Consider the following 27,804-nt stretch of genomic DNA (forward strand, 5'->3'; position numbering starts at 1 on the left):
TAGGATAAGAAGCTCCCAGCAAAAGAAAAACAGATTTAGCAAACATCAAAGAGGACAGGGCCTCTGCACAAGGCCGGGCTGGGTCACCCCGTGGGAAGGTTGGGACGTGGCAGGCACCAAGATCCTCCCCAATGTCCTCCTTCCGAACTTATCTCTATGCAAGGGAGGACGAGCAGATACCCAGAAACAAGGACCTAGTGTGGAGAAAGGGTTAGAAGTTAATGAATTAATTAGAGATTTACGCTCAGACAGCGAAGATTTATGTTTGTCCAGTATTTGCATGTTCAGTGAAGCATCGAGAAGATTGTGAACCTAAAGTACTCAGCCAATGAGGAACGAGGGGAGAAAGAGATCAGCGTCGGGCAATAGGAAATAAAAATGGAACGCTGTTTTCTGGGTGCTCTCCTGCTTGCAGGAGGCCCGCCATCGCAATTGCAATAAAATCTGCTTTATCAGAGATACCGTCCTGATATTTGGATATTTCCAACACAGGTTTTACCTGAAGCTGCTGCTTTCTGTGTACAGCTTCATGGCACTGTTATTTTGGCAATAAGGACGAGGCTCAGAGCGCAGCTCTTCCCATTTATTGGTGGCCAGCAGCCTTTCACACACCAGCCCCGCTCCCACTGTCCTGAGGGCAGCAGCTGGTGGGACAGGGCCGTCCCAGGTGCTCACTTCTCCCCCAGCACACACACGGCTCCTGACTCGTGCCCTTCTGGGGGCCGTGCCCGTCTCTGCCAGGCTGTGTCCAAAGGTGCTGCAGGCAGGGCTGGCCCTGCAGGGCACCGCGTGCACCACAGCACCCCGCTGCAGGGCCGGCATCCCGCAGGGTTCCGTCCGCACCGCCCTTCCCGGTGCCTGCAGGACGGGGCACAGCTCTGTCGGCTCCGAGATCCGTAGTTTCAGGCGCGTCCTGTGGCACCGCTGCCCGTCAGGCCAGGCCCCACACCTCCAGGTCCTGGATGCAGAACTCCCCCCGCGCTGAGAGGCTCTCGTTGTTGAAGGTCTCGCAGGGGCAGCTCCCTCCGTGGTGCAGATCCCCGTCCACCCACAGCCCAAACTTGCCGCTGGGACATGCAGAGGCCGCGCTCAGTCGGGCCCCTCCTGCTGAGCCCGTTCGGCCACATGAGCTCTGAGGCTGCCCCTACCTGCCCCCGCCGACCATCAGCAGGTTCGTGTCTCCCTTCAGGAAGAAGCTGTTCCTTCCCGTCCACCTGAACACCTGTGGGGACAGCAGCCATGTGGGGTTGTCCCCGTCCTGCCCCTGTCCTGCCCACACGAAGGGCTCTGTGCCCGTCGGTCATGGCTTGAAGCCTCAGAGTCCACAGAGAGGCCTGCCCAAGGTGTGGGGGCCATTTCACGGCTGTCCTCCCTCCTCCAGGGAACAGCTGCCATCTGCTGATGCCACCAGTCCCACGGGTGGATCTTCATATTGGTTGGGACCTGGGGCAAGTTGGCCTAGCAGCTTTGCTTGTGGACAGACAAGTGCAGCTGCATTACCCTGGACTGTTCCCCAGACCCTTCCAAACTTCCGAGTCCTTCCAGCAGGGCAGGCTGTGGAGCATTGCTGGTCCCCAGGATCCCCCTTTCCTCTGGTCCCACAGCCCCTACCTTTAGCTCTGGGGAGAAGGAGAAGAGGAATGTCTCCCCTGTGCCATAAAAGCCACTGCTCACATGAATGGGGCTGGTGGAGAAGGCACCAAAGGCCTGGCAAAGGGAGAGGAGAGAGATGCCGGTGCTGTGGGGTCACAAACTGTACTGGGATTACGTGGCACATTCCCATCCGGTGAACAACAAGGACAGCATCAGCTGCAGGTGAAGCCACTTTTGGTGCCACCGGGTGACAGCTCCCAGCCGTACCTGAGCCTCGGTGTCACGGATGAGCAGCAGTGCTGGGGAGCTCAGCTGGCCGGTGCACCGGTACAGGGTCCTCAGGCTGAAGCCATCCCGCGCAGTGCAGTACAGCAGGCTCCAGGGCTGCTGCTGCAGCCGGGTGGGCAGGTGGGGGCCCAGCTGGGGCAGAGCAGGCTCAGAGGGGCTGGCAGGCAGCTCCCAGCCACACGCTGCTGTTTGCAGAGAGTCCTGGCCTGGGCAGCAGCCCCTGCTTGTCCCCCAGCTCTGCTTCCCCAACCCTCCCTGCCCACCTGCAGCACGAGGGCAAGGCTGCAAGTGCTCCCAGCCACCTCCTACCCAGCTGGAATGAACCCCACCACTCTCACCCCCAGCATCCTCTCCCCACATAGCAGTCTTACCCTGTAGCATCTTCACCCATAGCATGTGCCCAAAAGGTGTCCCCGAGCATTCTCCCAACACCAGCCAAGTTCCCCAGACAACACCCTGAGCATTTGTTCCCAAGAGGTCCTTCTGACCCTCCTCCCAGCCTCGGCATCCTCCCAAGGTCTCTGCAAAAATCCCCACCCTGAGCCCCCCTGCAGAAGGCCAGAGAACAAACTCAGGGCAGAGCGGATCAGGCAGCTGGCTCAGGATGAGCTACACCACGACACACTGGTGGGGTGTGGGGCCTCACACCTCCAGGGCTGTCACCCAAAGGCACCCCTCTGTGGCTTCTTGGGGAGCTGCAGTTCATGAACCATCCATGTGTGACCCCCTTTTGCCCTCTGCAGGAAACCACGCAGGGGGATGGTAATGGATGCACTGTGCTGGAACACACGTGGGGCTCCAAATGCTTGACACCCCTTCTCTGGCAGTGCCAGCCCTGCTGGCTGCCTCTGCTCTCTGGGGATAGAGGTGATGTCACCCACCAGCCTTTCACCGGACCGGTTCCCAGCATGCAAGGATCCCTCACCTCCTCAATCTCCCTTTCCTGCAGGATGCTGCTTGGCGTGCTCAGCACCAGCCTGCACGGCTCCTCTGGGGCTGGAGGTGTCACCGGAGCCCCCTCCCAGCCTGGCTGCTCCTCACTGTCTGGCTCCGTGCACTCTGTGGGCTGCTCCTCGTCCTGGTCAGGCTGGGGGTGGATGGAAGTGATTACTCCCCTGGAACCCCACGAGGCAGCACCCCCAAACCTGCACCACATGGGGTTCTCCCATCCCGTGCAGAGGGCAGGGGCCGGGTGAAGAGGCTCGAAGGTCATGCAGACCCCAGGGATGAGCGACTGGCTGAGCCTCCTGCCCCGCTCCCAACACACACCGCCATTCCATGGCGTGCTCTGGCATCCTGCCTGGCAGTTCTAACATGGCACAGAAGTTCAAGGGTGCGGGCTGCCCAGGGAGGAGATGGGGAAAGGAGGAGGAGGAAGAGGAAGAGGAGGCAGCAGAGGCTTCCACAGCCTCCAAGCTCAGTCCCAGTGGAAGGGTTCACTGCAGTCAATCTCAGCTGCATCTTTCCCTGGCCCTGTGCACCAGGACACAGATACACCTCTGGCCAGGCTGCAGCTGCTGACGAGCCTCGGCCATCTGCAGCTGTGTGCACAGCCCGCACACCCGCTTGAATGTAGGAGGGCTGCAGGGCAGAAGCAAGCAGCTGCTCCAGGCTCCCCGAAGTGGCAGCAGGCAGAAAATACCCCTGGGGAGCAGGGGACAAAGGGAAGATAGGGGTGGCCCTGCAGTGCCCAACCACGTGTTCCAGCCCCACGCGAGCACCCTTGGGGTCAGACCTACCAGGAGGTGATAGTGGGCACGCAGTCCCCTCATCCTGTGTGCTCCTGGGGTGCTGCGCTGCTGGGGACACCTGGCACTGCCCCAGGTTAATGTTCACCTGCTCTGGTCCCTCCCCAGCCCCCGGTGCCTCCACCAGCATGTCAGTATGACGCAGGGCTGGGTGTGGAGCCTCGTGGAGCTGGGATGAGTGGGCAGGTGCCCGCTGCCACCAGCCTGGTGCCTGTCACTGCCTCTTCACCCTGCCCACCGTGTGGGCTCAATTCACACCAACAGCATGAGGATTCCTTGTTTTGGGATCAACCAACAGGTCATGGTCAGTGTTGCTCTTTGCAACACACCTGTTGCAATAGCTGTGTTAAGTGTCAACACAGCGCAGCGGGGATGGCGCAGCTGCAGGGCAGCACAGGGCACTCTGCCCTGCTGTGGGATGCACGGCCTTGGGCTGCGCTCTGTGAATGGGCAGCTGGGAGAACTGGTGATCCATGAGAGCTGGGCTTGATGACTGCAGGAAGAGGGAAACACTGGGCTGTGGTGTCCTTGCCATGGCCTGGGGCTGCTGCAGAACAGTGAGGGACTGCAGTGAAACTGCGCTGGCCTCCTGCTGCTACGGACCCAATACCCATGTTCCCAAACAGCCGGTACCAGGTGAGCCTGTGCTGCGGGAGGACTTTCCATTTATGCAAATATCAGACAGGGATGAAGGTGCAAAGCAGCACCCTGCATGTTAGCAAGATGGCACAGTGGCTTCTTTCTGCCTTGCTGCATAGAGCCTGGTCCCACAGCACTCCATGGGGGGATTTCAGGGTTTGCTTCCTTACCCACTGCAGATCCATGGGTCCTGGCTGCCCAGGGCTGCACCCAATGACCCCATCAGGCTCTGTCAACAGGAGTCCCAGCTGAGCATCCCAGTGCTTGGCACTGGGCCCCATCAGGGAGCTGTGGAGGACAGGGGTGCCTGGTGGCTCCAACATCTCACCTGGCACCGTGTACCAGGAGCATCATTACAGCTCAGGACCAGGCATCTGGTCTCTGCCTGCTCCCATAAAGGCCATCCTGTCTCTGTCCTTGTCTCTGGCCCCATCTCCTGCCTGGGTTCCACGTAACACCAGTATGCATGGCGTGGGCACCTACTGAGTTCAGTGCTGCAGGATCCCATCTTGTCATGGAGATGTGCCAGCTGTGAGGGATCATTCACATGAGGAGCCTGTCTTCAATTCTAAGAAAAAAGACCTTAAGGGAGTAAAATCTTTCATGGCTCTTTCAGAATTGAGCTGCCACAATTTTCCTTTCTGCCAAAGGCCATAAATGTATACTGAAGATCCACCAAGCATTTGCATGCCTTTCTGTTTAGGAGCAAGGATGCTCAGTGCGTTTCACCCACCGCGTGCCCTCCTGTACACCATTATCCCTGCTCAGGGCTGCTTTTGCATGCCAATTTGGGAGCTGCCTCCAAGGAGACCCAGCAGGAGCCAGCCCCGGAGCAGGCCCCTGGGCACAGCCACAAAGCTCAGCTGCTGCCTGCAGCTCTCAGCTGCAGTCTTGTCACCTCCTGTCACTGCAGCCAGCACTGCCTCCCTCCTGACAAGCAACTTATTTTCTATTTTGGGGAAGGAAGAAGGGAGCTGCAAAATGGGTGCTGAGTGGAAGACACACCTGCAATTACCTCTGCCTGTCCTCTCCATAGCCACAACACACCAGTCAGCCCAGGTTGGTGCTGGCAGCCCCACACCTCCCCTGGTTACCCCATGGTGATGCCTCGGCGGGGGGGGGGCACTTCTTTGGGCAGTGACTGCTTCCCAAGCTGGACTGTGAGCATCTGCTGGACAGACCTCTCTGCAGCTCTGGTGTTCCCAGTGCCTTCCACGTATTTCCCAGTAGCCATATTTTGCATTCCTGTTTGCCCTTTGGTGCTGTTCAGAGCCTGCTAGTCACTTTCTGACTAAGCCCAGCCCCTGGGCTCGGAGCTACTTGGCCTGGAGTTACTTTTCCCGGTGGCGATGTGCCTGCACTGTCCCCTCCCTGTACAAAAGTAAAACCAGCCCTGGGAGTCCCGCAAAGCACAGGTCACACCCTGAGCGCCAGGTGACAGACTGCGCTCCTCCCTCCGCCCTTTGTTCAACACAGAGCAGGCAAACGACTCCTAAAACTTGCACAGTTTATTGTGCTCTTTGCCATGCCGCACGGGGCAGCCCGGAGCAGCCCTGCTTTCGCGACCTGCGGCCCAGGGCTGCAGCATGGGGTGGCCGAGCCGGACCCACAGTAACACCCCCCGGCAAAAGCGCTGATAGCAGTGCAGTAAGGCAAAATTTTTAACTGTTAAAAAAAACCACAAGATTTGTTCATAAAACCGCCTGGGGAGGGCCTGGGCACAACGCTCTCTCTGTTGCTCTGGGCCAGGCATGGAAATGCTGACAAACCACCAGCCCTTGAGCTTTTTCTCAGCATGAGTGAGGAGCAGCGGCCGCTCCCTGCCCCAGCACTGCAGGCGGCTTTCAACACTATGGTTAATGGCCCAGTGCCACGTGCAACCAGCAGAGCCCTGGGGATTCCCTCGGTGGGTCACATTCATGGGGTCAGCAGCAGCAGAAGCTCTGGAGAAAAGGTGTGAACACAGGGAAAGCAGCAGGGGAGCTGAAGGACAGCACGTTACAGAGCCTTCCACACACAGCAACAAGGTACCTTCGCTGCGTGTGCAAGAGTGTAACACTGCCGTGACTATCCGTATGGTTAAGCTGCTGTGAAACACCTGGAGCCCAACAACTCTGTAACAGTGGAGTCCAAGGCACCTTCTCAGTTTGGTCTGTAGGGAGATCTTGACACCTCCTGGTCCCCAGCCCAGGCAGGCAGCTTGCTTGTTTCATGTGTGTGCTGCTGCCCCAAGCTATCACAACAGTGTAGTGCAAGCCCTGCATTGCCAAGCTTTGTTAACACACAGAAATAAGGAGGAGTAGGAGACTACCTGCACAGCAGTGTTTCTTCTTCTGAGACCCTGCCAATTTTCTGTGCAGCTCCTCACAAGGAAGCATCCACTCAACAGGATAGAGCAGCTACCCACTACCCACACTGCAGTAGGAGACTATCTGCACAGTAGTGTTTCTTCCTCTGAGAGCCTGCTGTGATTCCCTGCAGCTCTTCACAAGGGAGCATCTACTCATAAAGGGGTCGAACACTTGCACACTGCCCCCTGCTCCTGCTTTCCTCTGGTTCCAGTTCTCAGTAGCGACGTGAGCGCCAAGAGCTCCCACAGCAGCAGCTCCTCCTTCCAACAGTTCATCCATCCTTGCTCACCTACTTGCTTCAAAAACTGCCCCTGTGCCTGAGCACGTGGTTTTTCCAGAACCCGCAACAGCAGGCAGGCCTTTGGCACAGGCACCCAGATGTTCTCGTGTCAAACAGGAGCATTACCAGTAAAAGCTGTGACAGGGAAATTTCCAGGAGAAGCAAACATTTTCAAGAAGCAGTGACGTAAAGAAAACAGTTAATGGTCTGAGCAGTTTCTGGTCCAGAGATTGAGCGCTGTTTTTAGCTCAAATGCTTGCTCCAGTTCCAGCTGGACTGCCCAGAACTGATGGCTGAGGTCTCAGTGAAAAGCACAGCTGAAGGAAGAAGGGAGATTCTCCGGCGAAGGTTCTTCTTGCAGCTCTTGCAGCTCTCAGCCTGCACTGTGTCTGCAGAGGGTGCTCCCAGAAGAACCGCAGCCCATTCTTTCGGCAGGTATCATTCCCAAAGCCAGACCTCATCCAGGGAACCTTCCCCACCCACCCCATATACACCAGCTTCACACGTTCCTTAAAGTAGTCCATGGCCCAAGAAACAGTGGATTCAACCCTTACTTCAAAACAAGCATGGCCTCTGTCCCATCCTGCCTTGTCAGATGGAGTCCATGAGTGAGGTAGTACTCCCGCCGGAGGAAGGCATAGAAGTAATCCGAGATGAGCAGGATCTGCAGAGAGATGATCAGACACATCAGGGATGCAACCAACGGGACACGCTTGTGACAAAGGGGTTTAAGAAGCTCCTAGGCTGTTCATTCACAATCCTGTGAACACTCCTTAGCCACTGCCTGACTGCACAAAACCAAGGGAGGCTTTAATTTATCTAATTTTACTACCAGTGTGCTTTCAGATACCTCACCTACAGAGACAATAGTTCCACAAACTGTCCAAAATGTATGACAAAAGCAGGCCATCTGTGCTGCAGCTTTACAGACTGCCCCTAAGCCTCACCACAGGACTCCTTCCATGCAAATGCTGTCATGCAGCTCAACCCAAATGCTCCAAGTCTCCTGCTGCAGACTGCGATTAAGTACTTTTAAATTGTGGTTGTTTTTCTGTTGCCATTTCTACTCAGGAAGGGTAAGAATCTTCCAGGCAGTGGCAGAAATACCACAGCTTCAGAGGTTAGCTTCAGCAAACAAGTTTTAATAGTCTAATGATCTACACCAGACAAAGGGCTGAAGGGAAGAGCTGAAAAGTCAAGGCTACAGCTTCGTGGAATCTAGGAGCATCACTGGCTAAGAGCAGCTCCACCACTTTCTGCCTCCCTGCTGTCCTGTCCTCTCCATGAGGCAGACAATCCTGCACTGCTCACGGACAGCTGGCTGAACACGAGCCAGCAGCGTGCCCAGGTGGCCAAGCAGGCCAATGGCATCCTGGCTTGTGTCAGAAACAGCAGAGCCAGCAGGCGTGGGAGGTGATGGACCCTCTGTACTCAGCTCTGGTGGGGCCACACCTCAAGCGCTGTGCTCACTGTTGGGCCCTTCACTGCCAGAAAAACCTGCAGTGCGTCCAGAGAAGAGCAGTGAAGCTGTGAGAGGTCTGGAGCAAAAGTGTTATGGGGAGCAGCTGAGGGAGCTGGGATCGTTCGGCCTGGAGAAGAGGCTCAGGGGAGACGCTGTAGTGAGGAGAGTCGGCCTCTGCTTTCGTCATACATTTTGGACAGTTTGTGGAACTGTTGTCTCTGTAGGTGAGGTTATCTGTGAAAGTCACAAGGTGACTTGTGATGGGATGAGAAGTAGTGGGCTTAGTTGCACCAGGGGAGGGTCAGGTTGGGTATTTGGAAGAATTTATTCAGAAAGAGTGATCAGACATTGGAACAGACTGCCGAGGGAGGTGGCAGAGTTGCCGTCCCAGGAGGTTTACTAGAGAAGGGTATGCGTGGCACTGCAGGACATGGCTTAGTGGCACGGCAGGGGTGGGTTGACACCGGGCTAGATTATCTGAGAGCTCTTTTCCAATCTTTAGGATTTTATCATTCTAATTGACCTGATGCATCAGTAATGCCACTTGTCATTCAGTCTCCTACAGTGCAATCCTTCCTCTCCATCTGAAAACAGCATCACATAACCAGAGAGGGAAACCTTTTCAGTGCCAAACCAATTTCCGTCCTAACGTCCAGCTGCCATTAGCACCTTGCTTTGTGGTGACACACCTGGGGAACTCACACTGGGGACAGCTTCATCTAAGTATGCTGCAGTGCTAAGAGGATGGAGGAGGGCACAGCCAGGCTGCTCGAGCTACTGTTAAAGGCAGCTGCCCGTCTTTAAGGTTCAGTGGCAGAAAGGGAGGATATGGAGGATGGAGTGAAATCCAAGGGAGAGAGAAAAGGGCTGCACACTGCTGGGCTCAGAGAAGAAAGTTGGAAGGAGAACAGAGAAAGGTAGTGGTGCCCACAGAAAAGGGTGAACAGCAGAGCTTATTTTGTCTGCTTGTTCTGCTTTACTGACTACATGAGACGCTCCATTTATACTAATACTAATACTATTACTAGTTGATTTTGTTTTCAAATAAATATTTCTGCAGATGTCTTAATGGGAAAAGAAGGAACTGGGATTGGCAGGGATGAAGGCTAGTTCTTTCTCACAAGGAAATCAAGAGAGAGACTTTATCTGCATTGGCACAAAGCACAAGTCCTTGCAGGACCTGCTATGATTTTCTCAGGTAGGAAATACAATCCTTTTCGGTCAAATCACATGGAAGTTTTACCATTCCTTTCACTCCTCAATAAGACATGGTTAGAGAGCTACTGAATCACTACAGTTTCCTAAGAGCCCTTCTTATTAGCATCTCCATCTCCCCCTTCCACGTTGGATGTGGCTCTGGGCAGCCTGGTCTAATCGCTGGCAATCCTGCCCATGGCAGTGAAGTTGAAACTAGATGATCATCATGGTCCTTTTCAGCCCAGGCCTTTCTATGATTCTATGATCTCTCTTCTCACTCTACTCCCTCTTCTTGCTTTTACAGAACAGAGTTTTACAGCACAGTGTTCATTCCCATTTAACAAGGGGTTGGGGATTTCCAGTCTCTGGCAAAACTGCTCCTTTAGTTTTAGAAGACGTAGGAGACACAGACAAATGTGAATGGCTGAGGTACATAAAAAGTCAACTTTAAAATGAAATGAACATAAAATTGTTCCAGGACGTGGGGAGTATTTGCAGCCCATATCAACTAGCAGAGAAGAGGAAGGACTTAAAAAAGGTCATAGCAGCTGGGTATATCAGACCTCATCCTCCAGGATTGCTAAGCTCTGTTTCTCCTGAGGCCAGTGGAAGTCACACAAGTAGAAGGGCACAGCCCTGAGAGAAGGAGGGAGAGCAAGGCCTGCACAAGCCCAAAGCCCTGCATTTCAGTGAGGTGAAAATCTGGTGCCATGCCCAGTGTTAGAGCAGTTCTCACTTGTCTGCTGTGGGGTTCCACTGCTGGTGCCCTATACTATTTTCCATTTTCCCTTCTCTACTCTCTTTATCACAAGTGCTATTTACCCTGCCATACTGAAATGCTTTTCCTTTGCTATCAAGCATTGCATTGTGTAACTTGCGGTGTATTAAGCTGTAGTTTAAATACCACATGAATTCTCTCCTGTTAGTGTGCCAGAAAGCGAGGTGAGGCAGATTTCAGCCAGAACAGAGAAGTGGGAAGCTGCTATGCAGGATGATAAGGGGTGCAAAGAGCAGGCACATCCTGCAGAATTATTCACTGGTTTCCTTCACTCTACTAACCTGCCCTATGTTGAAAGTCAACGTGATGGCGTAATAAAAATTGGAATTGGCACTTCCTGCAAAAATCCAGAGATGCCACAAAACGGGGAACAGGAGGGAGCAGGCGATGAGCATACATGACAGGATGAAGATGTTCCGAAGGACTGCAAAAGAAAAAAAAAAAGCAGTTAGCATTATGCATTACTGAACTGCCCTGCTCACACAACAAGCATGGGCATCTCGGCTCTGTGCGGTGGGGAGAGGCACTTGGCAACTCACACTTCTCTGCAATAACCAAACTTTTACAGTTTGGACAACTCCCTGGGAAGCTTTTATAAGACATTCTCTTTAAAATAAACAATTCTGCCCTTGCTTGACTGTGGCCCCTTCGTTTGTAGCTCCTTCCTTCTAGGTTCTGCACTTCCAAAGATCAACTCTTCCACTGAGGACTTTTGTTTTCTTCGTGTCTACCCTACAGACAGCATTTAGTAGTTTGGAGAAGGGTCTTTCCATCAGCATCAAGATTCAGAAAACAGAGCTTGCCAATCCCTAGCCCCATCAAGCTGACTATCTGGACAAAAAGTGAATCCATGGACCAAAGGAAAAAGACATACTGCCTGAGGAGATGGTAAGGAAATTAAAGCACCATCAAGGAAAACATTCGTATAGGTCTGAGAATCCTTTAGGAGGTGGAAGTCAGAATCCATTAGCCTGCATGAGGATGGACATATCAAATGGCCAACAAGCAAGCACAACTTTGTCGAAAAGAGCTCGGAACTACTAAGCCAGAAGAGATTTTGTTTTCTGTATAGTTTATCCTGGCAGTCGTCTTGCTGTGCTTGGCTGTAGCTCAGCCAACATCCCTGAAGTTAACAAAAAGAATCCCAATCATTCTGCAGCTGGAGGGAGCTATGTGACATTTGATGAGCACTGCCACACCTTCACGTCCACCTTTTCAAGCTTCTTGTTCCACAGTTCTGTTCACTCACTGTGGGATGGGAGCAGGTGACAGGTGATTGTCCCTCTCATACTCACACTCCCCTCCTTCTGTATGCTTGGAACACGCAGCTCACTGAAGCTGAATCAGGATTTCCAGAAGTGTGCCACCTCCTATGGCTGCAGCATGCTCAGGGCTAGCCTGAGGCTTCCTGCCCTAATTTATTGCAGCTGCTTTGGCCTTAGCTTTCACTAGTCTGAAACCAATAGGGCGGATGGTCTCCAAGTCAGACAATGCCCCACTCACTCCCTACTACTGATGCTACAGAAGATGAACGTCAAACCCAACATACCCACACTCTCTTTACTCCTGATTATGTCTCCTGCTACCAGGCAGACTGGCTGCCTTACACCAACCCAGCTCTGTTTAGAGAAGGCTGCAGTAAAAGCTCAGGGCAGACTGACAGCGCTGGTGAAAGCTGTTTGTTTAAGCTGACTTTGGCAAGTAACACCAGGAAAACACATTTATAAAGTGCTTGCAGAAGAACTACACTTGGCAGGCTTGTAGCAGGTTCTACAGTCAGAGCTTGAAAATCATCAGGTAGCTCTCTGGTGACTACAGAAACAAAGAGGTGAGAATTAAAAAAAAAAAAAGAAGACAAATTCAACTGACGTAATTCAGTTGCTTTCACTTGAAGCAAACAAGCACATGTAAACCAAAGAACTGCTGCAAGGTGTGGGACTGTATGTAAGGCCTGTAGACTCATCAGTTGCAGGAGCAGCAGTCAAATTACATAGCCTTAATGGGCAGCATGAATGTACTTGACACAAGTCACATCCTTCCTACAGCACTGTAAGAGGTTCTTACAAAAATATCTTAATTCAGAACAACTTTGAGAGAAGGAGAAGGTAATGCACAAATGAAAATTCCTTATGTGACTTCTTCCAACCCTAATCCCAAACATAAGGTAGAGAATTTATCACCAGCAATCAAGGTTTCCTTCACAGGAGGCTACAAGAGCCTACAGGTTTGGATTTGGATTAGTGGTGGCAGTTACTGGACTGACAGCTTCCCATTCCAGAGGAGAACAATCAAACACAAAGAACTTACACCTGTAAAGGTGGCTCCAGACTGGGAGGAAAGCCATATACAGTGCAACATCTCCCACTGTGGGATAGGACTTGAAGATAGAAATGATTGCGAGCTGGACAAACATGAAGAACACAGGGTGTTCCCTGGAACAGAAAGACAAAAGGGTTAAGAGGATGCAGTAGGTTCTCTGGAATGGAAATAAAGATCAGCAAGAGCACAAACATACTGTGGGTCAGGCTCTAAAGACCCTGTTGTTCTCTGCAAGCAAGCCTCTCGGTGCTGGGTGGGACAGACTGAGTTGCTTTGCAGGGAAGCAGCACAAGAGGATGCACATTTTCTCAGCTGCAGAAGCCTGTTGGAAAATGCAGCCCCTCCCCTCAGTTCCCCTACAGCACTCCAAGCATCCTGATTTCAGGCTGTATGCAGGCATTTTCTTATGCTGAATTTGCAAGAGAAAGTCATGTGTTACTGCCTGTGTCCACAGGCTACTTTTAGCTGTCCACACACATAAGCAGCAGGATGGGGTTCCAGCAGGGGCAGGAGTGATTGCTGTCCCCACAGACACCTGACATGGTTTAGGAAAATGGTATTTCCATCTCCAAATCTAAGTGCATATTACTAAGACAGCAACGAGGCTTTCCAAGGCTGTATAGCAGTAGTACGTTTCTCAGCCATAGCCTTGGTGAGAAGGGGACTTTGTGTGTTTTTCAGTCCAACCTGCTCCTCAGAGCAAAGTCAATGCTGAATTCAGGCCAGACTGCTTGGGGCTTTGTTCAGTGAGACCTAGAAAACCTCCAAGAAGGGTTTCCAAATCACAGGGCCCTACTCCAATCTGTGACTGCTGCCAAAGTGATAAACTGTTCTCCTTATATCCAGTTAGAATCTCCTTTCTTTCAATTTATGACCATTGTCTTCTGCTGTACACCTCTGCAAAAGACTCTATCTTCTCAGAAACCTCCTCTTAGGCACTGAAAGGCTGTTATCAGACATTCCCTAAGACCTTCATTCTGCAGACTAAAGAAGCTCTGTCCCTCAGTTCCTCTCTGCCCTCCAGCCCACTGACCACCTTTGTGGTCCTTCACTGGACTTGCTCAAGCTTGTCAACTTCCTGTTGTCAACTTCTCTACTGAGAAGCTGAAAACTAGAGGCAGTATTCTAAATGGAGTTTAATGAGCACAACCACTCCTGTGATACGTGGCTGAACAAGAGGTATTTCCCCTTCCATTCCATCACAACATAATAGAGGGGAAGAGTAAAACTTTGGGAAATGAGGAAGACAGGCTCCATTAAAAAAAGCCCTTTTCATGCTCATAGATTCAGACTGCGATGTCAGCCTTACAACCACTGCACGACTGTGAGAATTAGAAAGCTAATGAAGAAACATACTTACTTTAGCTTTACTGCCAGGGGAATGGTGTAGAAGAACACATTGATTTGAAACACACATACAAAGAAAAGACTGAAGTGTTCAAACATCTCTGCAAAGAAGTACCAGAAAAGGCCAATATTGGGCGTCAGATCTGGAACAGAAAGGCTGAAATTGAAAAAGAAACATAATTTTTAATTGGCTGTTCTCCATGTAACTGCTTCTGTAACATTAATTCAGTGTTGGGTGCTATTGAAAGGAGGGCCTATATTTTAATGGTGTGGAAAAGAAGCCAAAGAGGTGAAAATCTGGAGACGAAAGGGATTAACCCTTTCCTATGCCCCAGCAGGATTTAAACCACTCCTGAGCAGACATTACTCCAGAGATGGAAACTCCACAACTACAGCAGCTCAATAATCAAATCCATTTCCGATCTAATCAGTGGAAAACATCTCCTGTCTTCCTTAATCTTGCTGTTGCTTAATTAACAGGATCAGGCTAATGGCAGGCCTTCTCCACACATACTTTTCATGTGTTGCCAGTAAAATCACAGATCACATATTCCTTAGGGCAGGGAGCAAGACATGAGTGTGATGCATATGGAGCAACATAAAACTGGTAAGAGTTCTTATACTTACATAAACCCGTAAACAGATGGGATAAAATCCCACGAGTTGAGGAGGAAGAAGGAGAGGCAGATGATTACCACCAGGCTGCACAGGTACAAGGCTGTATACTGCATGGTGAAGAGCCAGAAGCTTTTACTTTTTGGTTTTATTGGTATGAACTGACGCTGAAAACAAAACACAAGGAGGCAAATATTCCTCATCAGTTGGAAAGCCCCAAGAAGGCCCAAGAGTTCAGAACATCATTTGAAACTGACGGAAGAAAGCATCGAACACCGGCACTGCTGCACTGAGACGAGCAGCTTTAAGCACAGTGTGCTCTCCAGTTAAGTTCTATTTCCAGAACTGTGCTTGAAATTGAAGTGTTCAGCCTGGCAGTTTCTGCTTAGTTTCTGCTTTTGTGTGCCTACGATATGGTTCCACTGCCAGCTTTCTCCTCCACGAACCTCCATTGACTGAGGTGACCAAGAGGCACGCACCATGACCAACTGTCCTGTGATGGCAGCTCCTACCACATGGACTGTGCTCATGTTCTGCTGAAATTAGGGAAAGAGGAGAGCTGATGGGTTCCTCAGCACAACAGAGCTGCTGCACAAGGTTGTTCCTTGAAGACAACTGTTACAGCCCTGCCACTGCCACATACCCTGAAAGGTCAGCAACAAGCCCTTGTCACACAACATCACATACAGGCATCTCACTCCAAAAGATCTGAAGTCCCAGCTGCATTTGTAAAGACAAGTGTCTACACAGGGACAATGCCTTGGGAACTGCTCAGCTTTCTCCACCTCCAAGGCACTGATGTCGCTTTTCCATTTGGCACTGGGGTTTGCGCTGGCAGGAGATGTGCTGGCCAACTCTAACTGGCACAGGCTCTGGGGAAAGCATTGCTCTGTTTCCTTAGTTAGAGTGCATTTAACACAATTTGCTGGAACAATCTGAGCAAATTTACCAAGGATTTTTGGCAGGACAGATTGGAAAGTGCTGGAGAAAAGCTATTTAACTCTGTACAAAGATTTCACAAAAGATCATTTACAAATATAGATAAAAGAACACACACAAGCCTGCTCCGCTTTAAAGTCAGTCACAAATCACTCATTCAAACACCAAAGCACTCATTGCTGCTTGCAGACACAACACTTGTACTTTTCTATTGCCAACAGGAAACACAGCTCACACTGAATTTGGAAAAAAATGGTAGCAACATATAAAATAAATGCTCCTGAGAATTAACTGAAAAACAACGTTGGCTCTGCTGAAATTCTAGTTTTGCAAAGAGTAGCAAAAGACAAACTCCTGAAAAAAGTAAGAGATTATCAGGAAAAGAGAATGGACAAGAACTGAGTCTCCATCCCTTTCTGAAGCTCAGAGACTTCAGAACAGGTTGTGATGAACTCATAAAGATTAGCTAAAAAAAATGAAGTACCAAGACTGGTATTAACTTAGCAGCAGGACTTCCAGATGGTAAAAATCATCAAAATGATCACCAAGTGATCTGTGAATGTGAGATAAGAGTCTTCTGCTAGTAGTTACAGCCTCTCCTTAACCCCACATCAGGATCAGACCGGCAAATTATCAGTGCTCATCAATTCTGACTCTCTGTTAACTCAATTTACAACATCACCAGAAGAGCTAAGAGAGAGGTCGGGGGAAGCATGCAGGCACGGTTAGATGGATCCACTGGCTGGCTAACAGCTGCCACAGCTTTAAACCCTGCCCATGCCTACAGGGGTGCCCATCAGTCTCCTGCTGGAGTGGCTGTGCCTGGAGCAACGTCTGTTGAGCTGCTGTGCACCCATAAGTGACCAAGGTCAGCCCTGCGAGAGCTCACCCTGATAATGGGGAGGAAGAACACACAAGGACAACCAGCTGCTTGCACAAGCACATCTTCTGACTTGAACGAAAAATTTCTGAGTTTTTTGAACACACAACTCTCCATTCAAATGCAGCGAGCCATGTCAAAGGAAATTCTCTAGGCCTAAAATCCTTGTTGTCACGAAGAGCGACACAAAGAGTAGCACATATTTCAGGCAAGCCAAAGGCAATCTGTAGACTGCTTCCACTTCCTTTTCTCTACACACAGGCATCTCCATGAAGGCTTTAAACTTAAACTCTCAGTGGTGTGAGGAGAGAGTTACTTTTTCTAAGGCTCTCCTCCCAACACAAAGAACTGCAGCTGCACACCTACGGTAAGACAACAGAGATCAACAGTTAGCAATCATCTACCTGTAGAAGGTAAAGCAGTGCTGGAGCAAACAACGTGATGGGGTAGAGTGACTGGTATGTTGCTAGGGCCAAGAACACAGCACTGAGGAAGGCACTACCTACAAAAAAAAAAAAGAAAAAAAAAGAGTTTATTTGTAAGGGGTATTTAACATAAACAAATTCGCAGATAGGAAATCCAAATGGGAAGAAATGCATAACCCTCTGCAATGGCTTATAAGTATCAGAACACCTCATGAAGGCTAGCAGAATGTGTGCTGGAGAGTGGGCTTTTATCTACATTTTGAACCGACAATGATGTGTATGAGTAAGAACCACTCACTGGTTTCTATCTCCTACAATTCACACACACAAAGAGATTCATGTAATTCAGTCTATATATAAGTCTACATTTAGGTCACAATGGCTCTGTTTATCTGTGGGAATGCATTCACTTAAGTCATATCCGCAAGAAACAGCTCTTTGGTGTGTGCCACTCATCATCAGAATGTGTCAGGGACCTCAGCAAAGCTCTGTGAAAGAGTGCAGTGAAAATCTGCAGCTGAAGGAATGAAGGGACGTCGGTCCTACTTTACAGATACCAGAACACAGAGAGACACAGAAAGAACTGGCACAGGTCTCCCTGGTCTTAAAACCAGCAGTGTCTTTACCAAGGAAGGTTTCTGTGAGGTGTGACAGGTGGAGCTAACTGCTGAATGTGCTCACTGCCCAACTGCCAACGCCAGAAACCAAGTCCAAAAGGTGCACAACAAAGAATACAAGCACCCAGTGCAGTAGCCTGGTTGTAGTTTTCCACCTTGGAACACTTTATGAAAGTTACCTGTAAAAATGTAGCCTGGAAGACAAGAACCTTGACTCAGTGTGTTGGGCTAACTGTCAGCCTGTGCCCACTCACTGACATCAAACACTCAGTAAGCTTTTCCCTGCTTCCACCTTGCAAAAGCATCACCTGGCAATGAACTGCCTCTGCTCTACAGTTCTAGCTTCCTAAACACAAACCACCCAATTAATATTTTTTTAATTATTTTTTAATTAAACTCAGTATCTTATTGTTAAATTCTGCGTACATATAAAGAAATGAGTCATTATCTGATATTCTCCCTTTGCCCAGCTTAAACACTAGAGGCTGCCACACTCCCAGTGATGGAGGAGACAAGGGGGACAGCAGCTACAGGTCTGAATGTGACACAGCTGTAAGTCCCACAGTATCAGTGAACTAAAAATCAGGTTAACCAAGTGGATCCCACACAATGGCTTCTGGAAATGCTTCTAAATGGAAACCCCTCCTGCCTCAATGACTTAATCAATGGAGGAAATCTTTCTTCTGGAAATATTCCTAATAACAATCCAGCAGTTTCCTCTGTGATGTCTGGTTCTGGGCACTTCTGGAGACCACAGAAGAGATCAGACCCACCTTTCATGTGACCCGAATGTACTCCTAAAACTTACATGCCCAGTACAAATCACATATGCTAACATACTTCAGCACTGAGGATTCACAAAACAAACAGAAGCCTCACTTAACACTGGTACAAAGTGAAAGAGCCATTTTGCCATAACCTATTCAATGGGGCTCCGTGAGTCTTTGGTTACTGTTTTACTGTTTCTGCTTCCCCAAAGCTCAGTTAGCTAATTTCAATCCCACATTACGTTTGTAAGTAGAAGTTACAGGTTTTCAAACACAAACTCATGGTGTACATGCTGTGGGTGCATACTCACAGACAAAAGAAAGAGCAGCAGAGCATTACGTGCTTCTATGCACAGACAGATTTTTTCATAAACAGAAAACCACGTGAAGTCAGCCAGGAAAGTGGGTAGGTTTTTAGAGGAGAAACTCCAAGTTACGCTGAGACAAAGGGAAGCTTTGACTTATAGTACCTTGGGCTCCTGTGACTTCAGGTCGAACTGAGACACTGCTCCCACCAGGACCTGATGTGTCCCACTCACATATCTGTAGCAAGCATTTTTGTAAAATTCTACATTGATGTTATTTCTCATCATGATAGAAAGACATAAAGAAAGGCTTTTTGTTTATTGTGTTACCTCTTATTGTAGCCAAAATGAAGAATGCAATGACAGTATTGCTGATGGCACAGGTGGACTTTGCCACACAAGACATCACAGTGTAGGGGTTTAACAGATAGCTGAAAAGGGACAAAACTCAAGTTACATTTACATCATTCAAAGGAGGTAATTAAAGAGATATTCAAACGAAAACCAGATGCAGTTTGCAATTTCTTTTTGTTTATTTACATGCTATGGGTTCCTTTCATCACCAAACTCACTCAGGCGAACAGGTGGTTCTATCTGGAGCAAAACCCAGATCTTTGCAGTGCAGCCTGAGGCACCATGGCCACAGAGGGCACGCTGGAAAAAAAGGAGATGGGAAGATTTCTAAAATGCCAAATTCTGTCTTATGAAATGACCACCAAAAACATTCCTTGCTTTTCGGAAAGACTGTGCGTTTATCCAGCCAGACCCAGACCCACTGGATCTGAAGCTTTCTGCTTTTCAGTTACTGGCTCTGAGAAATCAACAGCAGGAAGAAGAAAGCAAGACGGACACAAACCCTTCTGGTGCATGACCAGGGAGTTTGCCTCAAACCGTTTGCACCCATGCACTCCCAGCCTGGCAGAGCAATCACGCAGGCTCCCCATGGCATAATCAGAGCACAGAACTGCCAGCCATGAAATCCTGCCCATTTTAACTGCAGTTACTGAAAGACAGTGAGCCCTGAACGCCTTCACCTTCCAGAACGCAGCTGCACTTCAAGGCTGCCAGCTTCTTCTGGGGGTGGTTCACACAGTGTTCTCCATTAGCTAGGTTCAAAGCCCAGAAACGTGCTTGCAAGGCGTAGCAATACAATACGCAAGATAATGGGATGCTGCCCCTAGTAACAGCTACATCAGTCACATTAATAAGCAGACAAGGCTGATGACTTCCTAATTGCCTTCTTACATAAACCTTGCTCCCACCCCTGAGTGCCAGCTCGCTTTTGCCCGTGTTCCCACAGACAGACGGGTCACAGCAAGAAGTGTGATTTAATGACAGCCTTCCTATGAGAACGTGCACCAGAGTGAGGGACAAACACAGAGCAGCCTGCGCTTTGCGACTGTGAAAGGCAAAACTCTACCTTCCTCACCCTGGAAAATTTACAACATTCATGTAAGAAAAAATAACTTTTCTTATGGAAAACTCTCTTTGACACAGAATAATTTAAGACAATGATTTACTTAGGTCAAAACCCTCATGGAAAAAAAAAATCTTTTATATTATGCTATATATCTTGCTTGTATATTATATATTTTAATTGAAGCTTTCTGAGATCAGAACACATTTAAAATACAGAGGAACACCAACACGTGACATTACTAAACTGACAACCTGGAATGTCTTTGAGCATTACATACATACATACAATTCTGGGAAATGCAACTTGAAATATTAAAAAACATCTTGCTTGAGTGCAGCCAACTCTCCTGACTGAAAAGACATCTGAGATATTTGGCATAGAATCAGCTCTGCCTACACCAGTGTACTGACAAAATAAATGGGAAGTCGCCTATGGAGACACAAGGCTCTTCACAGCAATTGCTGACCTCATGCTGCTGAGTGCACTGAGTAAATCTGCTTGTTGGCACCATACGTTCAGGAAAGCATTCGCTTTAAAATCAAGTATTTGGGAATTTTATGTGGAATAGGAAATGCAAGATTTTATGAGAAAAAAAATCTTCAGCAAATGTGGAAGTCCTGAATCGGAAAGAAAAATCCAGAGAGCAGAAGAAGCAAAGCAGCCCACTGCAATTGGAAAGAAGCAATACTTACACCAGTGCTACCTTGAGGGGGATGTAGTGCATTTCCATGGGCGTCCGGATGAGCTCAGCCACATCTGGTGCATATTTATCCAGCTCTATCAGGAGCTTTTGCTTTTTGAACTGAACAAGGGAGAATGACCAAAGACTGTCAGGTGAGGAAAGTAATTGTTTCATACCAGTTAGGATCTCCAGTACTACAGAACATACGTCAGTTGACTTTGTAACCTCACTGTTCAACACACAAGCCCCAGAGAAACCAAGACACAGAACTGTGCCATCCTGATTATTTTGAAGGTAGATATCCCTATGTCAAACCTCTTCCAGAGATCCCAAAGCTCTCTCTTCAATATACCTTGTATTTGATGCTTTTGATGGAGACAAAGGAGAAATCTGAATTATGAGCTTACTGAACTACATTGTGGTGAGACAAAAGGAGAGGACACTGACAATAAATTCTCAACAAGTGAAATAACTCACACGGATTTTTACATGTCAGCAGTTCTATCGTGTTATTTCTTCAACCTCAGAGGACAAAGAACAAGCTGGATGGGAGATCACACAGTGCTGTGGATAATGCAGCCTCCCTGTTCACATTAGTGCTCTACCACTGCCCCTCTGGGACAACAGGGAGAACAGCACTGCTTACACAGTTAGAGGAAGCTGGGAGAAATCATTCACCCCCAGAAATAGGTAAGAGAAAAATATGATAGAATAATATATAATAGAACAAGTCATGTTAGGTATTGAACTTTCATCTTGTTCTGCACAACAACATATGTCTCCTCAGCATCCTACAAAAATTTGGTCCTTCCTTTACACTTCTCCAGTCTGTCTATTAACTCATGCTGAGTGCAAACACAAGCCATGTTTTATCTTGAAGGCAAGTTCAGGATAAACCATTCCACTTTCTAGCTACAAAATGTATGGAGGATTGTGACAGAGGCTGGACAAATCAATAGTTCAGCAATTAAATTCTGCACACTTCAAACTGCTGCAACAACCAAAGGTGAATTTTCAGTACACGTTTTACATTCTCACATCCCTCCTGGGTATCACAGCCCTGGAGAGATCAGCATTTCTTTGGATATTGTATTCTGAGGAATTTTTAAATTGTTTTAATTCCTTTCAGATTAAAGAATCAATACTGCAGCAATCATCATTCACATACTGTGCAATAGCTACGGAAGCTAATTTGCTTCACCCTATAATATGCACACAACAGAATTTAAAGTACTTTAGCTGGTTTACCACATTCAGTCCCTATGTTGTGTTGGTTTTTTTTTTATATATCCAAGGGATGTGCTCAGATTTACTGCTATGTAAGTAAATCTGCTTGGTAACAAGGACTGGTTGATGCTGCATCCTATGAGACAAGTTTCTCTGGCACAAGATATTTGTACTTGCTTGGAGAAGAGGACCTGCAACACTGACAAGTCAGCTTACCACAACTTTGTTGTAGTCCTGGACGGCCAAGTAAAGGGCGACAGCTGTTAGTACATCTGTTATCTAAAAAAGCAAATTAAGTAAAACAACTGAATGAAGAAAAACATATTGGACTCTTCTGCAAACTTGAGAAAGGGCTCTGATCTGACTTGATTAATGAATAAACAAGCTTTAAAAATGCCAACTAGCTTGCTGATCTGTGCACACTGTGGTGTGTCACACCCCACCAATGAAAACAGAAGCCATGGGATGTATCAAAGACATCTGTATTTGCAGAATGACAGAATGGGGAATTGCAGGGATAACAGAAAATGAATCGGTGTTATCAGGGCATGGCAACACCAGGACAGTGCCCAGCTGGCTAAATCCACCTGCCATGAATCCAGCACGACAGTGCCTATAGCTGTCCTGCACTTCACAGGAAGCAGCAGTGAAGAATTGGTGTAAGCACAACCCAGATGGCTGCTAGCCCTGCTACAGACCTGCCAGCAGGGAGCTGGGGACAGAGGCTCCACCAGGTGGTATGTGCAGCCAGCTATGTGATTTCTGTCCTTCTGAATTACACAGGACTCACAGATCAGCTTACAACAAGGGACATTCAGATTACTGAGCCATCTCTGTTCTCTTTATGGCCCTGGATTTCAGCAGTGGGTTTTAATGAGAAACGTGGCAACACAGGGATTGACCTGTAAGAGGTAAACCTTGAAATGTGAAACCAAATGTCAGCGTCCTGTCCCACTGAGGGGATATTTAACAAGCCAAGAACTAACAAGCAAACAAAAAAGAAGAAAAAAAGAAGAAAAAAAAGAAGAAAAAAAAGAATTTACAGAGCAAGGGAAAAGCCTGAACTTTGGTTTGTACATGCAAAGCTGCCTTTATAATCGAACTGTGAGGTCAACAGGAATTTGGACTATGGGGAGCCTGAAGGTCCCTGATGCTTGCAGGAGTAAAAGGAAAGTCGCGCTCAGCGTTCCACAGAATGGGACCTTTCAAGAGCAGCTTTGCAGGGGCACTCACCATGAAGACCAATTCAGCATATTCAATCAGGAAGTGAAAGAGGTATATTATCAGTGGGGTCTAAGAGAGAGCAGAAGAGAAATCCATGTCAAACAGTGCTCACCTCCATTTGGACAAACCAGCCCGAAATTCGAGGAGAAAAACAAAGCAGCGCAGTGAGAGGCTGCAAAAGCTGACCTTCCTCAGCCTCTTCCCCCAGGCTGTTACTTTGGAGTGAAGTGATAAGCAAACCACAATTCACTGAATCTTTTTCTTTGCAAAGTTCTCAGCACATTTTATAAAAGACATGCCAACTTGGAAAACTATATTCTATTCCCAACTTCCAATTCTATAGCACAGTGGTAGAGCTGCAACAGAACTAAAAAAGAAAAGTTTCAGGAAATCTTTTTTTTCTTTTTTTCTAGAGAATCTCTTTTTTTCAGGTTGTTTCCGTGTCTTTTGAAAGCTTTTCCTACACAGCTGGTCACCCTGCTCAGCCTGTTGGTTAGGCAAGCTATTTATGGAGTAAAAAGAAAACATGTGAAAACAAAGCAGTGGTTCTGTTATTCTCATACCCCCGTAGTTCCAGGGTAAGTAGAGGAGCAGGTTTCTGAATTATTCCTTTGACAGAAAAGCTTAATCTGGAGGTATTACGTTCACATGGTGTAAAATTTGGTCTTCACAGTGAGAAAATAGAATTCTTTTAAAATACTTTTAACATAATGTGATGGTATAACTAAGCATCCATAAATACTTCATGGTCTGGGAGAAAATTGTTTCAGAAAAAATTTACTGAAAAGAAACAAATTTTCAGAGACACCCAAAGCGTGAGACACACGCAGGTGACACCACGTGTAAGTGTTTGTTCATACCAGTAATGCCATTCAAGGGACAAAAGCCTTTGGAGGAACAACTTGCTTTCCAAAATGAGGAATAAGCAATGCATGACTGCGCTCAAACCCAAGATGCTGCTATGCAGCAGAATTACATTCCAACTGCCAGCAGCTCTGTATCTCCCTGCTCCTGCCTCTACTCACAGGAACAAGGCATTTTATTTCTTAGAGATTTCCCCTATTCTGGACTCTCCTTACCCACCACAAGTACCACAGTGTCTATCATTTGCTCTTAACAGTTGTTCTGAGAACTGTGAGCTACATTTCCTCACTGCGTGGAACTCTTGCAGACACAACTCCACATTTTCTGAAATCTTTGGGACAAGATAAGTCCATCATCTTTTGCCAATCCACATGCAATAAGACTAAGAAATGTGCTGCTGGAATATCATGTTTAAAATAAAGTATGCATACCAACCTCATGAAAAATAGCTCCAGAATACGGTGAGACCCCTAAATCCAGCAGAGCTAATCCTTCGACCACTGAAACATAAAAGAAATCTGCATTAGAATCCTGCAGTGCTGGAAGAGAAAAATAACCTATAGTTCTCAAAACACCTATGCTCATAAAAATCTCACACTGAACCACCATCTGAACGGGAGGCACAGAATCTCACACAAGCAACCATCAGCTAGAATTGACTGCCTTCTAACTTCTGCTCTGCAGTCCTGCCATTTGTTTCAGACAACTCAAGATGTTAAGAGATGAAATGTTTTGCAGTTATCTGTATTTATAAATCACATGTATTTACTGATTTTAAGTCACCTATTATGTGACGTGGTATCTACACTGGAGAAATAATTCTGACTGAAAACTTGGAAGAGCAGAAGAGTTCAGGTGGAAGAGACCCACAGTTATCATCGAGTCCAACAGCCTGATCCCTTGTGCTGGGCCAGGCAGGGAGGGGTTTGCTGCTCCCAGCAGCCATGCACCACTGTGCTCTGCACTTGCCACTAGAACAGTGCTGATACAGCACTGGCATTTTGCTCTTGTTGAGCAGCACTGGCACAGCATCAACTCCACAGCTCTGAAAGCTAGCAGGCCAGGGGTGGGCAAAAGGTGGGGAGGGGACATTGCTGGGGCACTGACCTCAACTGAAGGGATATCACACATTGTGTGATGCCACACACGCAGTGACAGGAGCGGAAAAGGGAAGAAGGGGAGCTCTCATTAAGAAAATGTCTGTCCACCTGAACAGCCACTAGGCACACTGAGGACCTGGTTCCCAAGATGCAGTTGAACTTAGCTTGCTGACTGGGAAATAGAGACCAGGGCACACTGCTGGCTCCTGCTGTGCGTGCTGCCACCAGTGCCCCCAGCCCTTTCCTGCTAAGCTGCTCCAGCCATTGGCTCCCAGGCCGTGCCTGTGTCCTCACTGCTCTGTCTCCACTGCACAACACAGCATTTCCCTTTGCCAAACGTCATGCTGCTGGTGACGGCCCGATGCTCCCACCTGTCCACATCCCCTGCAAGGCCTCTCGTCCTTCCAGGGAGCCAGCAACCTCCCAGTTCAGTGCCATCAGCAGCCATGCTGAGGATGCACTCCACACCCAGGTCACCGACAGAACTGTTTGAATAAGACTGACCCTAAAGCTGGGCCCAGAGGACAGCGCTAGTGACCGCAGGCCACAGGCAGGTGCAGCCCCATTGCCAATGGCCCTCAAAGCTCTACCACTGAGCCAGTTCATCACCCAGTGCAGCATGGAGCCATTTGTCACACAGCTGGACAATCTGTCAAAGGATGCTGTGAGGGACAGCAACAAAGGCCTCACTGAAATCCAGAGAAACTGCCTCCACTGCCTCCCCTTCATCCACCAAGCAGGTGACCTTCTCATGGTATATGAGGTCACCAAAATACAAGGCAGGACTTCCCCTTCATGAGCACCTGCAGACTGTGCCTGATACCAGCTTTGCTCTTTAAGTGCCTTCAGTATCCCCCAGGACAGCCTTCTCCATCACTTCTCCCTGGACTGACAGATCTGGAGGTCCCTGGCTCTTTCCTTGTGTCCTTCCGGTGGGTGGGTGTGATGCTGGCTGTCTTTGGCCACAGTCCCCACATTCCCAGTACCTTTGGTAAATTGCTGGGAGGAGTCCCACAGTAACACCCCTCAGCACTCTGCGCTCACTCCTGACAGGCCCCAAAGACTTCCGAACATTCTGCTGATACAAGTGCACCCTTTTAGTCAACACAGATGGAAAGCCACTGTTTCCACAGCATTAAATGCCCCCACCTTTTCCTCATGCCTACTTATTAAGTGACCATCTTCATCAAGTATCAGTCCAGTGCTTTCTTAGATCTCGTCTTGCTGCTGACACACATAAAAGAGCCTTTGCTCTTGTCTGACACCACACTGGCCAACATCAACTCAAATTGAGCTTTGTTTTTCCTCATTTTCTCTCTGTAGATGTGAACTGCAGCTCTACACTCTCCCTGTGAAGCCAAACTTTCTTCCAGAGGTTGTGTACTTTCTCTTCCTGCCCGTTCAGCCAGGCAGCCCTCTGCCCCACCTGCTTGTCACACAGTGGATAGCCTGTTTTTAAAAGATGGTTCTTGAGAGGCATTCAATTCTGATGGGCACCTGCACCCTCAGGAGTGGATCCCCAGGGTATGCTGATAACTAGATCCCTGAGAGGCTTACAGTGCAATTTGAACTATGCTACCTCATTATGTGTAGAGGCCTCAAATGAATAAAACGAGATGGAGAAATGAACAGATTACAGGAAGCAACAAGAGGCTTTTGGATCAGCTCGAGACCCAAACAACAAGAGGCTTTTGGATATGCTCGAGAAGCAGATTCCATTTCTGCCCTCCAGCTCAGGCCTCTCAGACAGGGCTCCTTCCCAGCTGGAGGCACAGTCTGATGCTCTAAGGTGGGATTTAGAAGGAATCCGTTGCTGTAAGGGCAGTCTGGGGAGCTGTGTTTTGAACCTATGAAGTGCTTTAAAGATCATCAAATGCATTCATGCTTTTTGGCCTTTATTACGCTGTGCCACTGTATGCTGCCCCAAACCTGCGGGTAATTTCACCTGCATGGTACCTGGATATTATCTCCCATAGGCAGTCTTTATGCTTGGCTCTGGGCTCAGATGCCTTGATGATGCATGTCACAGAAAAGCCTTGGTTACGTCGCAGCTCGGTCTTCGGACAGGGTTCGGATCCGGAGTTGGTAACAAGGTGAGGCCACGAGTGAACACAGAGAGCGGAACAGCGAGCAGCAATGCCGGAACGGCCTGGTTCATGGCGCGGCGCCCGCACGGTCACAGCGCAACGGAGGCGACTCGGTCACAGCTGCTGACGCTCTCCCATCTCCTCCCTGCCCACGCAGGGCCGCCCCAGCCCCGCTCCGAGCTCCGCGTCCCGGCAGCCGCCCGCCCGCCCGCCGGCCTCGGCCCGTCCAGCCGCCCGCGGAGCCTGGCGCGGAGCCTCACCTCGCTTCCAGGCGTTCAACGGCGACGCCACCTCGACCCGCTCGGCGATGAAGGCGGCGAAGCTGGAGCGATACAGCGCGGCCCGCACCGTCACGGCCGCCAGGACCACCAGCACCAAGGGAGCCGCCATCCTCGCGGGCAGACGCCGGCCCGCCGCCGGCTGTAGTTCACGGGCGGCGCCGTAGAACGGGGCGGCAATGCGGGGCCCGGCCGGGCGGACTACGCTTCCCAGAAGGCCCCGCGCCGCCGCCGCCTCTCCCGACGGCGCTCGGGAACTACGGCGAGCCCTGCGCCGGGCCGGGCGGGGCGCTTCGCGGGCGCTGCGGGGATCCCGAGCCGGTGCCGGGCGGGAGCTGTGGGAGAGGGAATGTTGGTTTTGCGTAACGGCAC

At 49.1% G+C, this 27,804-nt stretch overlaps 2 protein-coding genes across 7 annotated transcripts; both read right to left on the reverse strand.

The window, feature by feature from the left end:
* Nucleotides 1-258: 258 nt before the first annotated feature.
* On the reverse strand, nt 259-3,800 carry TLDC2 (TBC/LysM-associated domain containing 2). The gene is made up of 7 exons (XM_052683537.1): nt 3,621-3,800; nt 2,807-2,968; nt 1,861-2,013; nt 1,612-1,707; nt 1,149-1,222; nt 950-1,067; nt 259-858 (listed from the first exon to the last, which is right to left on the reverse strand). The coding sequence occupies exons 1-7, from the start codon at nt 3,651-3,653 to the stop codon at nt 496-498; spliced, it is 999 nt and encodes a 332-aa protein (XP_052539497.1). The 5' UTR covers nt 3,654-3,800; the 3' UTR covers nt 259-495.
* A 1,961-nt stretch (nt 3,801-5,761) lies between these two features.
* PIGU (phosphatidylinositol glycan anchor biosynthesis class U) lies at nt 5,762-27,591 on the reverse strand. 6 transcript variants are annotated; one of them, XM_052683530.1, is made up of 12 exons: nt 27,415-27,591; nt 24,403-24,467; nt 23,113-23,172; nt 22,096-22,158; nt 20,663-20,772; nt 18,881-18,981; nt 16,841-16,938; nt 14,630-14,784; nt 14,016-14,159; nt 12,644-12,768; nt 10,618-10,760; nt 5,762-7,563 (listed from the first exon to the last, which is right to left on the reverse strand). In XM_052683530.1, exons 1-12 carry the CDS (start codon nt 27,542-27,544, stop codon nt 7,450-7,452), a joined length of 1,308 nt encoding a protein of 435 aa, XP_052539490.1. In that variant the 5' UTR covers nt 27,545-27,591; the 3' UTR covers nt 5,762-7,449. The 6 variants fall into 6 exon arrangements, with proteins under 6 accessions (XP_052539490.1, XP_052539493.1, XP_052539491.1 ...); XM_052683533.1 differs by lacking the exon at nt 23,113-23,172 and adding an exon at nt 23,216-23,470 and having other exon boundaries at nt 27,415-27,429; XM_052683531.1 differs by lacking the exons at nt 23,113-23,172; nt 27,415-27,591 and adding exons at nt 23,216-23,470; nt 27,024-27,268.
* Nucleotides 27,592-27,804: the final 213 nt, after the last annotated feature.

This window comes from Tympanuchus pallidicinctus, unplaced genomic scaffold (genome assembly GCF_026119805.1).
Source record: "Tympanuchus pallidicinctus isolate F22 unplaced genomic scaffold, pur_lepc_1.0 scaffold20, whole genome shotgun sequence".
Taxonomy (NCBI): domain Eukaryota; kingdom Metazoa; phylum Chordata; class Aves; order Galliformes; family Phasianidae; genus Tympanuchus; species Tympanuchus pallidicinctus.